This window comes from Vulpes lagopus, chromosome 22 (genome assembly GCF_018345385.1).
Source record: "Vulpes lagopus strain Blue_001 chromosome 22, ASM1834538v1, whole genome shotgun sequence".
Lineage (NCBI taxonomy): Eukaryota > Metazoa > Chordata > Mammalia > Carnivora > Canidae > Vulpes > Vulpes lagopus.
In genome coordinates this window covers 19,445,085-19,459,341 of record NC_054845.1, presented here as the reverse complement: position 1 = coordinate 19,459,341, position 14,257 = coordinate 19,445,085, and the positions used below count along the sequence as shown (strand labels likewise).

Here is a 14,257-nt window from a genome sequence, read left to right as displayed (position 1 = left end):
ATAAAGAAGGTAGGGTAGTATTTGCTCTGTCAAGTGTGTAGTTCAGACAATCACCCTTATGGGAGTTAGAGGCAGTTAACCTCTAAAAACTAGATGGTCATAGTAGACTTCTCAGAGTTAAGACTCAAGCTGAAACATAATGAAAGCTAAGAACTGTACACTGGAACATTGTGGAACGCATTACTGAGCTCTATTCAATTGAAATCAAGATATTTTTGCTACTATTTTCTATTTTAAGCTGATTTCCAGCCAGTGAATCTAATCATTTCTTCTTGAAATTGCCTACTTGGATCAAAAAACTGCCCACTGTTACTTCATAGCATTCATTCAGTATCTACATCCATGAGCTTTTGACTCTAATCATTGAGCTGAAATACAGAAGGTTACATCACTCATTTACATTATCACCCTCTCCTCACTCCCAATACAAATGTGACATTTCAATTTTGCACACTTCAACTCTCCTTAAATCATCTGTATAAAAACTTCAAAGCTTGATTGATGATGAATGAGCCATTGTCTCCTCAAGCACCCGGTTCTCATTAGCCTTTAGAGTCGCAGCTTATTAATAATGAACCTTGAGGGCTGACCCAGTGGGGTAGCAGCAATTCATTGTGCTCCCGGCTGAAAGGTCTGGGTTTGGGAAAGATATAGGAATCTCTGGACCAAGTCCATTCCAGGAATGATGTATTAAGTATCACAGGTAGATGATGTGAGCTATATTACTTTTGTATCATTATCTGCCAACAGACTTCTGTGGCTTAAGGTGATGACAGTAAGAAAGATGTATTGCTTTATGTCTGAGAAAATCCAGTGACTCCATGCTGTAGCTTCATCTTGAAAATGGGCTTTAGCCACCTTGGATTCTAACTTCTTGATTGTGACCTTTGGCTTGGATAGGCAATATAAGTCTGATATCTGCATTATTCAGATATTACTACAGTAGTTAGACAAGTGCAATATCTCTAATCTTTATTTAGTTATATTATTATTTTAACTCTAAGGTTGACCTGTAGATGTGCCCAATGCAAAACAATACATTTAGATATATTAAGCAGGGATTGAGGTTAAATATTTCATTCTTGTTTATTTGATCTTCTTATATTATCTTTGGTAGCTTTGTGAGTAGGATGTTTACTGTTTGTTTACTCTTGATACCAGTTATATAGACCATAGTGGAATATGGCTAACTGCATTTAAAATTATAATCTTTATTTTGTAAAAAAAAAAAAAAAAAAAAAAAAAAAGAAAGAAAAAAGAAAAAAAGGAAAGAAAGACATTCAATCTGATTTAAAAAATAGTAACAAATTATATATGGGGTCAAAGCAATTTTGTCAACTTACTTAAACAATGTAAGGAGGTCATATTAATCTGTATTTTCAGCAGGGATGCTATATCTCAATTAGGCTATTTCATTCCAGGCAAGGGGGAAAAAAGCCATGATTCAGTATTTTATCACATTTTCTTTTGAGAGAATGTATTTGCAAAATGTCAGTGATTCTCTTAATGGTCACTCATCCCCCAATTCACTTTAATAACTAGCATTTGAAAAGAAATGAAGAGTGCAAAAGAACTTATTTAAATAACACAAACATTTCCTTCTTCATTAGACTCATGCAAATGGGAAATCAAGAGAAGAAATGGTCAAATGGATAATTTTTGTGGATTGGAAGGCTAAGACACAAGTACTTTATGTCCTCTTTAAAATGTCATATTGGCACTTTACACCTTTCTAGAAAATAATTTAAGGAAGGATATGAGGTAGATTTACAATTCAATATAAAAACATGCTCTTAGACCTTGTGTGACATATGCTAGATAATTTGCATGAGGAAATTTGATGTGTCCAGGATAGCTCAAAATCATCATTATTTACTTGATATGTAATAATTGAGTTTGATGTACAAGATAGGTTTAGGGATACCAATGAAAATGTCTAAATGTGACTTATAAATATCCGACACACTGCTTACAGTAATTTTGTACATTATCAATTATAAGCATTCTATGTAATAAAAGCTATTTATCTTTCAGCTTATAAAAACTCTACCTCAAAATTAATTTTTAAATTTTTTCCTATACTCAAGATATATTCATTTATTGATCTACTCAAATATGTTTTTCTATAATCAAGCTATTATATTTGACTTCATAGAGCAAATATTTATTATGTATCTGGCTTCTCCCTTACATAACTGGAGATATAGTTTTAACTAAAACAAAAATGACCTCTGACATAATTAAATGTACAACCAGTTCAGATAATCTATAAAGTGTTTAAGGAAAAAGATAACTTTCATTTTTACTTTGATTTGGTCAGAATATAATTTAAAATTAAGAGCTATAACAAGTTAATTGATCAATGTTGGTGGCAAATTCCATGTTACTTTTGTGTTTTAAGTTTGATTTAACAAATATTTGTTGATTAGTTATTGCTTCAAGTTTGATAGATACAGAACTGAAAAATATTCCTTGCCTTCATAGAGTTTAATCTAATATTTCAGTTATAAATTGTGCTGTGTATGTTAAATTCAACATATGGGAGAGTAGTGTGGATTACAATTTACTTACTCTACATACAAAAAGATTCATATTTTTTTACTTGACTTGCATGCATTAGTCTAGTAGGAAGTGTTTGATACACAAATCTGTTTAAGTGTTTAGAGACTTTTTAAATAAATACTTTTTTCATAGAATATCATACTTCATATGTCTTACTATATTTAAGTGTGACATTTATTAAAAATACATAATTCTATTTTATGGAAATATTTTATATAATATAAAATTCTTACTATTTTTTATATTTAAGTGTGACATTTATTAAAAAGACAGTTCTATTTTATGGAAATATTTTATATAATATAAAATTCTTACTATTTTTCTTTATTTTATATTTTATTTATTTATTCATGAGATACATACAGAGAGAGAGAGAGAGAGTCAGAGACACAGGCAGAGGAGTAGCAGGCTCTGGGAAGGGAGCCCAGTGTGGGACTCGATCCCAGGACTCCACGCTCTGGGCCAAAGGCAGGCACCAAACCGCTGAGCCACCCAGGGTTCCCCATAGCAGTTTTTTTTCCTACCAATTATTACAATAATCAAGACTCTATTTGTGTTTCTCTTAATTTCCTCTGATATATTTCCTACAGTGGAAGTGAAATACAATGGATGGGACTACCCTAAGATCATTTACTTATTATATAAGTCTTTTCAGTCTTTTCACTTTTCCAGGCTTTGTGCATCTTTATTCGAATGTCATTTACATTTGTATTCATTTTCTATATTACTTAGAATTAGAAATCCTTTTTTTGTTATGGTTTGAAAATTTAATTATTAATCACTTTATTTCATTCTAATGGAAGGGAAACTCTGTTGGTGTAACACAGATGGTACACTCCAATAAGTCTTTAATAGAATTTGTGACAACACTGCTGTTCTTGGTTGTTGGCAAAGATAGATCTAAAGTATGACTAGACATTTTCCTGGTATCTTCTTGGATAAATATCTTACCAAACATTTCTCTTTCTCTAATCCTTGTTCTTCTTTCTATTATTATTTATTTTTTTCTTGTTCTTCTTTCTAAACTAAAAATGCAGCTAATACTTTATTTTTTTTTTAAATTTTTTATTTATTTATGATAGTCACAGAGAGAGAGAGAGAGGCAGAGACACAGGCGGAGGGAGAAGCAGGCTCCATGCACCGGGAGCCTGATGTGGGATTCGATCCCGGGTCTCCAGGATCGCGCCCTGGGCCAAAGGCAGGTGCCAAACCGCTGCGCCACCCAGGGATCCCCAGCTAATACTTTATAGTCAAAAACATTAGAGATCCCTTTTGTCCAGCAAATAATCTGTGTCTGTAACAACTTTCTTACAGGTTGGTATATTTCCCTAGATTTTCTTAGTTCAGAAATAAATTTAAATATTTCAACACAAAAGCATATTAAATTAATGTTTAGTAATTTGTATAGGGGCATCTGGGTGGCTCAGGTAGGCATCCAACTCTTGGTTTCTATTTAGATCATGATCTTAGGATCCTGAGATTAAGTCCCACGTTGCTCTGCACTGGGCATGGAGCCTGTTTAGAATTTTTTCTCTCTCTCCCTCTGCCTCCCTCTACCTCCCTAACCACCCCCCACCCCCTGCCGTGCACTCTCTCTCTCAAAAAAAAAAAATTGCATAAAGTTATGAAATCAATATGAACTATACTAATGAATAAATACAATATTAACATTTCCTGAACTATGTTTAAGTAACCAAATTGATCAAAAGAAAATTTAAGATAAAGTGTACATTAAAACTCTCCTATAAATGTCAATAAAATGCATTTTCTGATTGTAGTGTTTTGACATTCACCAACACAATACAGCCTAAACCAAACATAAGGGAAAAGACTATTTTCAGGAAAAATACACACATGCATAAATAGACAAAATGTGCTTTATAAATCCATCATTAAGTACTAGAAGTTTATAAATCTTCCTGACCAGAATTGCTAGCAGATGCTGGCTTTTGAATTTAGGGTGTTATCCAAACTGATCATGATTGTAGTCTTAGTTTGAAATTTTAACATTTAAGATTATATTTGAATTATTACTGTCTCTTTTCTAAATCCTTTTCCAAGTATAAACCAAGCTCTTGAACAGAATATTTCTGAGAAACAAATGTCAAGATTGGTAGTAGATTAATATTGTTGAAGGGATTTGATGAGATTATTATTCAGTATAATATAATCTGATTCCATTTGAATATTTTTAGATAGGAAGTGGAGATGGATACTGTGTTCTTTCAACATGAACTATTTGAATTATTATGTGAATCCTGAAAAATACACTCTTTCTACAATATTTGAGCTGTTATATTTTCCCTTAACATTTTTTTTTTAAAGTAGAGCTTTTCCAAATGTAGACTGAAAAATAACCTTCATTTCCTGGATAGCAGTCAAAATCTCCTTTCTTGCCACCTAATGAAGAATTATTCCTAGAGCAGAAGAGCATCACCTAATGTCTCATGAGAAAGCTATTAGTATCAGATCGTCACATTTCATAGATAGAAACTTTGATGCCAAACATTAATGTAGAAATCCATTTTCACAATCTTTCTTACGTCTTATACCTCCCTTCTGCTTTGATGAAGATTGCATGGTTAGGTCATGAAAAATAATGAACTGGGTTTTAGAAATAGAAAGATGATCTAATTCCTTTTTGTTTCCTTTTTTTCCCTCCCTGAGAAAATGTAACCAATAGTCTGTGAAAGGATTGATGGTGAGAACAGGAGTGATTTTAAATGTGCCCTGCGATGTTAAAATTTATCTGATGTATTTTATACATACAATGCAATTAGGCAATTGAGATGTGCCCACCTATGTCACTTCCACGAATACTCCTTTTATGGTCCCTTTTATTCTTTAATCTCCCTCCTTGGTTTAAAGTGACTCTTAAAAGTTGAGCTTGAGACACTACACAAGAAAGAGATAATTTTTTCAAGGCCACCATGGGAAATAGAAGAGTTGCCTTCCCATTATTCATGTTCTTCCTCTTCCTCACTAACAATCCTGCTTGTTTAGGTTTTGTCCAAATAGCAGTATGTCCACTGAGCTTCTCTTGTAGTAGGAATGCTCATGGGATATCATTTTGGCCAATAAAATACAGAAATTTTTCTTGGGGAGAACACCTCTTCCCAAATAGAAAGTCAGAGTCTCAGTAGGAGGATGTCTCTTGCTTGCTCTTCTGTTTTCATCTTTCCTTGAATTCAGACAGATGCTTTTAGATATATCAACTTTCTTGAGCCTGAAATGAATAAAATCAACGCAAAACAGATGTGGGTACTGTGGACACCACTACCTCCTGTGGGTTTCTTATATGAGAAAAATCATCCCCTATCTATATAAATTATTGTTAACTATTTTTTGTTACTTGTAACAATGTTTTATGGACTGAAATATAATTTCTCTTAAGTTGTTTTTGCATTGGATAGAAGGGAAAATGTGGTAGTTATTAAGCAGGAAGATACTATGTGTATTTCTAACCAATTTCTGCAAGTAGAAAGAATAGTATTTTCAAAACCAGTATTTTTCAGAGGGAATATCTACTTATTTTTTCTGGATAATTTAAAGCAATCTGAAAGAATTTACGTGTAAGATTAGCCATTGTTCAGGGGAAACAAGTTAGCTGATCAAGGTCAGTGTGGAATAAAGAATCAAGTAAAAAATGGCTTTAGTGCATTTTATCCCATGGTCCTGCCACTGTTCCATTGAACCATAAGTTTTTTATTATGTCTTGCTTTGTGTTGTTCTTAAAGAATCATTGACAATTCTATTGACTCCATTTGAGTGGTTCAAAGAACATTTTTTTTTGTAATTGAAACATTAATTTTAGCTTTCATTTTGTTTTAATTCCTATTGACTTCAGTCAATGTTACGTTGACAAAGAATTTTTATTAAGAGAGATAAACAAATTAAATGTACCAATAAAAGGAAATTGGTTAAATAAATATTTAATTTATACTCTGACATAGCATAGTCTCATTAGAAATAATGTAGAATAATATTAATTATGATTAAATAGACACTTATACACAACATCTATACCAAAATGTGAAGAGTGTTTTTCTGAGTATTTATATTATGTATTATATTATCTATTATATTTTGAATGGTTGTTTTCCTTTGTATTTTTTCAATCTTTTCCAATTTCTGCAATCAATTTATTTGACTCAGTAACTGATATTTTAAAAAATGTCTTGGCTATTAACAATGTAACTCCAATGTAACAATGAAAATAGTTTAGGAATAAATCATTTTTATTGACTACCTTTTCATCAACAAAAAAATTGACAAGAAATCTCTGTTTGTTTTAATACAGAAATCCTTAATGGTGGAGTATATGTAGACCAGAACAAATTTCTCTGTTACACAGACACAATTCATTGGCAAGATATTGTTCGGAATCCATGGCCTTCCAACTTGACTCTGGTATCAACAAATGGTAGCTCAGGATGTGAGTAACATTATCTTTTTTAATGTCTCAAAATGTTCTTCTACTTCTTGTGAATACAAACAGCTTATGTTTATCATTGCATTAATAATATTTTGAATTTTGATGCATCCATTGAAATATTTTGGTTATATATAACAATAATCTTTTACTTCTGATTAACTCTCTTTTGGAAATGATAGCTTTCCTTTTATAAGTTCTCATTTTCTTAACATGATTTCTTTTGCTAAATGTTAAATACTTTACTATTTTTCTAATGTCTAAGCATTACAATATCTGAATGTTTAAACATGTGCCCATTGTCCATAAACTTAAAGCTGCTATCTAACTACTGCTTCGATTCTCTGTGACCCATGTACCACTGAGAAAAATGTGATAGGACAAAAATAAACCATCTTATTCCCTATAATATTTTAAATTAAAACAAACAAACAAACAAACTGATTAACCTTTTAAAATTCCTAAGCCTCCATTTGCCCCTGAAGCCTTCATGGTAATACTTTATACCATTCCAAACACTATACATAGAGAATTACAGATTTCATAGGAAAGATATGTTACATTCTAGCTCTAGTCATTAGCCTAATAAACTATCAATTCCCCATTCTTAAAGTGTATTGTTTCGATCACAGAGGATTTATCAGGTTCAGAGTGTTTAATATGATTACATGATAAGCAAGTGATATTTGAACTATATCATTAAAATCTTAGAAAATTATTCTGCCTGGAATCTGTTTCATTTTCATGAAGCAGGCTATGTGGTCCTCACATTTATAACTACTGCCATTTGTATGAGAACAGAATCCTTATCAAATATTAACCTGGGTTTTATATTTCTCGTCTATTATTATGTATTTCCTGCCTGAAATCATAACTATCTTCACGCAGTTCAATAATTATTTGCAATAGTACTGATTGTGTTATGACACTTTTGTAGAAATCAAACTCCAAGGGACAATTATTAAATTTCATGATGGTCCTAATAATATAATGGGGAAATATGAATATGTTTGATCCAAACTGACAGCTGTGTTTTTAATAAATGGCTAAATTTTTTTAAAGTAGAGTAACATAATTTTCTTGTCACCTTTGAGCAGAAATTTGTATGAGATTTCGTCTTTATAGCGTTCAAGTTGCCTACCTTGTAAAATTACATCTTAATAAAAAATCAAATCTGTTCACACTAACAAGACAAATGATGTGCTTCAGAAATGGCTCCCATTTTCAGTCTGCCCATATTATGGTACATTTTATATTTGGACGGGGGAAGCAAAGCATAATGATTGCATAAGAGGAAAGACTACTGACTTAGCTTATTAGAGCAACCAGCCTATAATGCATGAATGAGACCAGGAAAGAATGAAGGCCAAAACAGAAGCCAAAGGGAAGCCTTACAGGATGTGGAACAGGAAAGGTCTGGGGGGGCGGTCACTGAACTTTCACAGATGGCATCTGTTTGTGCTATTTGTGGACAATTTGGGATGGTTTTGCCTATAATTAGGCAACTGTAGCCACATTTGTTTTGCATGCAAATAATTGCAGGTGCACAAATTATAAATGCAGAGTAGAGGCATAACAAATGCCTTTACAAATTAACCACCAATTGCTTATTGAAGTTTTATTCTTTACATACTAGTTCTTTTTCCTGACACATTAAATATACTGTATGACACTATAGCTAAAAATAATGAATTGGCTGGTCTTTGAATATTGGTTTCCCCCTGATTGAATTTTTTCTTCAACTTCTCCCCATGGGTGAAGACGTGTTTTCATGGTTTTAAGTGGGCTCCATATCTAGCATGAAGCCTGACACAGGGCCCGATCTCATGACCCTGAGATAAGTACCTGAGCTGAGATCAAGAGTTAGACCCTTAACCAACTGAACACCCATACACCCCTCCTTTCATGTTTTTTTTTTTTTTTAAAGATTTTATTTACTTATTCAAGAAAGACACAGAGAGAGAGGCAGAGACACAAGCAGAGGGAGAAGCAAGCTCCCTGCAGGGAGCCCGATGTGGGACTCAATCCTGGGTCTCCAGGACCATACCCTGGTCCAAAGGCAGACACTTAACTGCTGAGCCACCCAGGCATCCCTCCTTTCATGGTTTTAAATGCAACTTCTACACTGAAGACTCCCAGAACTATATATCACCAGTCACCCAAATTGAAAATCTGGTGGTCATCATAGACTTCACCTTCTCCTTGGTTCATGGCATTTATTTAATCATTAAATCATACTGAATTTGCCTTTTTCTTGATTTTACATATTTCTCATTGCCATAGCTCTAGTTCAAGGCTCCATCCATTGTTTGAGTTACTCAAAACAATCTCTGAATTCGTAATTTTTGAGGCCACACTGTTCAGTCTGGTGAAACCAAGAGCTTCCTTCTTATAATATTTTTTAAATTAATAAAAGGAAAAAAATAAATGTTTTATCATAAATATAAAAATCAATAAATTCATAAAGTAAATTGTAAAGGATTACAAGGAAAATATATTATACTGAAATACACTTATCAGTATATAAAATATCAGTATATACTATCAGTATATAAAAATAATTATGCTATATGGTCATATGCTTCTTTATTAATGTGTTAAATTAAAAAATCTAATCATAGGATTAATAGACAATGTAGTTTTGTAGCAGTGATACACCTAAATATTATTTTATTTTTTAAAATATTTTTTGTTTATTTATTTTTGCGAGTGGCAGGGAGAGAGCATGAAATAGGGGGAGGTAGAGAGGGAGAAACAGACTCTCCACTGAGCAGGGAGCCCAATACGGGACTTAATGCCAGGATCCTGGGATCATAACGTAAGCTGAAGGCAGATGGTTAGCCAATGGAGCCACCCAAGTGCCCCCTAAATATTATTTTAAAAAGGCAGTCATTGATGCCTGGGTGGCTCAGTGGATGAGCATCTGCCTTTGGCTCAGGCCATGATCCTGGAGTCCCAGGATCAAGTCCCACATTGGGCTCCCTGCATGGAGCCTGCTTCTCCCTCTGCCTATGTCTCTGCCTCTCTCTGTGTGTGTCTCTCATGAATAAATAAGTAAAATCTTTCTTAACAATTTAAAAAATAAAATAAGATAAAAAGGACAATCACTTTAATAAATGGTATGGGGAAAATTGGATTTTCACATGTACAAGGTTGAACTTAGGCTTTAACCTTACGCTAAATGTAAGCAATTAACTCATAATGGATTAAAGACCTAAACACAAAACCATAAACTATAAAACTCCTAGAAGAAAACATGGAGGAAAAGCTTCATGACATTGGATTTGGCAATAATTCTTAGAGCTGCCCCCAAAAGCAAAGACAACAAAAGCAAAAATAGAAAAACAAGGCTACATCAAACTTAAAAACTTTGGTGCATCAAAGGACATGATCAGCAAAGTGAAAAGGCAACTTACAGAATGGGAGAAAAATTTACAAATTATATATCTCAGAAGGGGTTAATATTTAGACTATATAAAGAATTTTTACAACTCAGCAACAAAAAACTTGATTCAGAAGTGGAGTTGGATTTCAAATGGCATTTCTCTAAAGATGATATACAAATGGCCAACAACCATATGAAAAGACACTCAACATTGCTTTGATTTGAAATCCAAATCCAAGCCATGAGATATCACCTTACAACCATTAGAATGAGTGTTATCAAAATAATAGAGAATGACAAGTGTTGTTGAAGATATGAAGAATTTGAAACCTCTGTGCACTGTTGGTGGGATTTTAAAGTTGTAAAATAGCTATGGAAAATAGTACAGTGGTTCCTCAAAAGTTAATAATAGAACTACCATATAATCCACAACTCCACTTCGTGTCATGTATCCAAAAGAACTGAAAGCAGAATCACAAAGTATTATTTGCACACCTATGTTTATAGTAAGTAGCATTATTTATAGTAACCAAGAAGGGGAAGCATCCCAAATGTCCATTGGTGAAGGAATGCATGAACAAAAATGTAGTGTGTGTGTGTGTGTGTGTGTGTGTGTGTGTGTGTGTACGTTATTCAGCCTTAAAAAAGGAAGGAAATTACGACATATGTTACAGCATGGATGAACTTTGGTGACATTTTACTAAGCAAAGTAATACAGTCACAAAAAGACTGTATGTCTAACTTATATGAGGTATCTAGAGCATTTAGGTATCTAGAGTAACCAAATTATAGAATCTGAAAGAAGAATGGTAGTTACCAGGGGATGGGAGTGTTGGGAAATGAGGAATTTCTGTTTAATGAGTATAGAGTTTCAGTTTTGCAAGATGAAAAAGTTTTGTAGATCTATTCCATAACAATGTAAAAATACTTAACACTACTGAGCTATACACTTAAAAATGGTTAGGACAGGGGATGCCTGGGTGGCTCAGTTAGTTAAACATCTAACTTTTGCTTTCAGCTTAGTTCGTGATTTCATGGATCCTGCGATTGAGCCTCGAGTGGGGCTCCCTGCGCAGTGGGGACTCTGCTTGAAGATTCTCTCCCTCTGCCCCTCTCCCCACTCATACACACACTCTATCTCTCCCTAAAACAAATAAGTAAATGCATCTTTAAAAAAAAAAAGGTGGGATCCCTGGGTGGCGCAGTGGTTTGGCGCTTGCCTTTGGCCCGGGGCGCGATCCTGGAGACCCGGGATCGAATCCCACATCAGGCTCCCGGTGCATGGAGCCTGCTTCTCCCTCTGCCTGTGTCTCTGCCTCTCTCTCTCTCTCTCTCTCTGTGACTATCATAAAAAAAAAAAAAGGTTATGACAGTAGATTTTATGATGTGCATTTTTGCTGCAAAAAGGAAGGAAGAAAGGAAGGAAGGAAGGAATGAAGAGAGGGAGAGGGAAAGAGGAAGGGGAAGGGAGGAGACAGGATGGGAGGAAAGAAAGAGAAAGAAAGAGAGAAATCTGTAAAAAACAGAATGCAGTATGAATACATCTATAGTTTCTATTCATCAGTGTGGCCAGTACCACTTCTATTCATAATTGTTGAAAATCATATATTTAAGAAGAGATTAATGTGAATAATAATGTAACAATTCCTCATTGAAGGACCTCCTGAATTATATCCATAATCCCTTTAGGGGCCCCTGGCCTTCTGGTTAAGAGCCCCCTGTTTAACTCCTCTTCTTGCCTCCAAACCTGACAAATACAGCTGACAAAGTGCCACCAAGAGCCCTATTTAATGGATATCCAGCTATGACCCTGTCTAAAAACCATGTCATGGCACCTGACTGATGTAGGGTCAGTTCTTAACAAAACCAAAGTCATAGAGTTCTTAGAAGATTCCTGCTTATTTCTTTCCTTAAATGGAATGAGTTCTTAAAATTGATTTGTCTCTACTGCCTTTCCTTTTCTGTTAGACTAAATTTTGTTTTACTTTAAGACACCCATCAATTGTTATCTCTCCTAAGAAGTGTTCTCTTCCTTAGGCTGGATTAGGTAACTTCTCCCCACCCCCATAACTCCATAAGCCTAGTGCTGAAACCTGTCATTCTGTCTCACTATAAAATGAAAGTCCTTGAAGAACAAGGCCCAGGTCATCATTTTGTCCTGTTTTAGTACATAATGGATGGATAAAAGTTTTATACTGAATAAATAGACAAATAGATAAAATAGATCAGTTCACAAATAAGAAAGTCAGATGAATCTAAGTAATATTTTCTTCTATTCATCACTTATATATAAAAGTTATAATCCATAGACAGGTAGCTTATTCATTTTAAGGTTTTTTCAGGTAAAAAATGACAACCTACATCTGTGTGCTTAATCTGATTTATAACTATATATATATAAGATATACTATTTCTATTATATTTAAGTTCCCATATATATTTTATTATAAGATAAATATATATGTCTGCTTTTCCTTTAGTGTAAAGAGACTAATTTGTGTGGTGCTTATAAATCTATAATCATAGAATTTTGACAAATAATTTTAGAGTATTTGATTCTTAAGTGATATTTTGTGAAGTATTTCTTAAAGTAGTCCTTGGTTTTTTGTATAATACTAATTCTTAATACAAAAAAAGCAAAAATCTTTTTAAGAGCAACCTGGATTTTTATTGATATGACCTTGGACTATAATTGGAGTAATGCAGAAAAGGCTTGATGTGTCTAGAAAAGAAAGTTTTAAATGATACCAGTCTTTTAAAAATATATGATTTAAGGATAACGATAATCAAATTGTATTTTCCAAAATACTTGAGTTATCTGGATCTGAACTTTAGCAAGATGAGGGAGAGATGAGTGTTCTTTTTATCATACATATCCCTAGCAAGATTTACCTAACGTTCTTGGATAGGTTTATTAATAGTGCTCATTCAATAAACTACCATTCAGAGTGAAAAAAGTCATATAGTAAATGATGTTTCACTTACTTGGAATACTTCTAATAACTGCCATCACCCACAAGGATGTCAAAACGATGGAACTTAGTTGTCTTTGAAAAATTAAGCAAATAGGAATATACCAGAACATGAATATAGAATAATAGACAATAATATTCGCCAAGAAGATTGTGTATTTAAGAGAATGTCACTAAACTGGCTAGTTTGAAACCTCACAAAGCCTCTTATTAGCTATTTGGCCTTGGACAAGTCACTTAAGCTGTCAGCACCGCCATTTCTGCATCTGTAAAAGGAGAGAGTCTAGAGCAGAGCTGAGCTGAGCTCTTCAGTTTCAATGTTTTAAGTCAAATTACCCATTAGAAGGTACCAGTCAAGCTTTCAGTCACCTATCCTGATAGTAGAAGCAAGAGGCCAAACGGGAGAAAGCACCAACTGCTCCACTATCCATTTTTTCCCCAAAGGCAGCTCCAGGAGAGGGTCAGGTGGATCAGATTGATCAGCACATCCATGGGGAATTGTCTCACTGCTGAGGAAGCCCCAGATACAGGCCTCTGAAATTTTCTCCTCTGTAGGAGCCAGAGGGCAGGTTGAAAGGAGAGAAAGAAGGGCCAGAGTTCTGAGTACTGAGTCAGAGTAGAGAAAGAAGTGTTCCCTCCCCTCCCTGTGCTTTCCAGCAAAGCCACCTGAGGAGGGCCTCTCTCAAAGGCATTGGATGGACAGAGGAAAGTGATCTAGGAAAATTGCTATGCCTAAGCCCATGGCTTATTAGAGAGCCCTGAGTTATCCTGGACTCAGTGACCACAATGCATTGGCTGCTCACCAAGCCTTCTGTTGTGAGACCTGCCAGGGTAAAGCCTTTTGAGTTGCCTGTGGTCAAGCTTGAAAGATCACAAATAGATTTTTGGGCCAGGAGCTAATATTAC

The 14,257-nt window shown here is 34.2% G+C and overlaps 1 protein-coding gene across 7 annotated transcripts in view; it reads left to right on the top strand.

Moving 5' to 3' along the window:
* The window catches only part of ERBB4 (erb-b2 receptor tyrosine kinase 4), a 1,096,742-nt gene that overhangs the window by 717,798 nt on the left and 364,687 nt on the right, over window positions 1–14,257 (top strand). For all 7 annotated transcript variants that reach the window (XM_041737269.1, XM_041737271.1, XM_041737268.1 and 4 more), the window contains exon 4: window positions 6,863–6,997. In XM_041737269.1, the coding sequence (XP_041593203.1) occupies window positions 6,863–6,997 (135 nt within the window). The remainder of the gene's footprint in view (window positions 1–6,862; window positions 6,998–14,257) is intronic.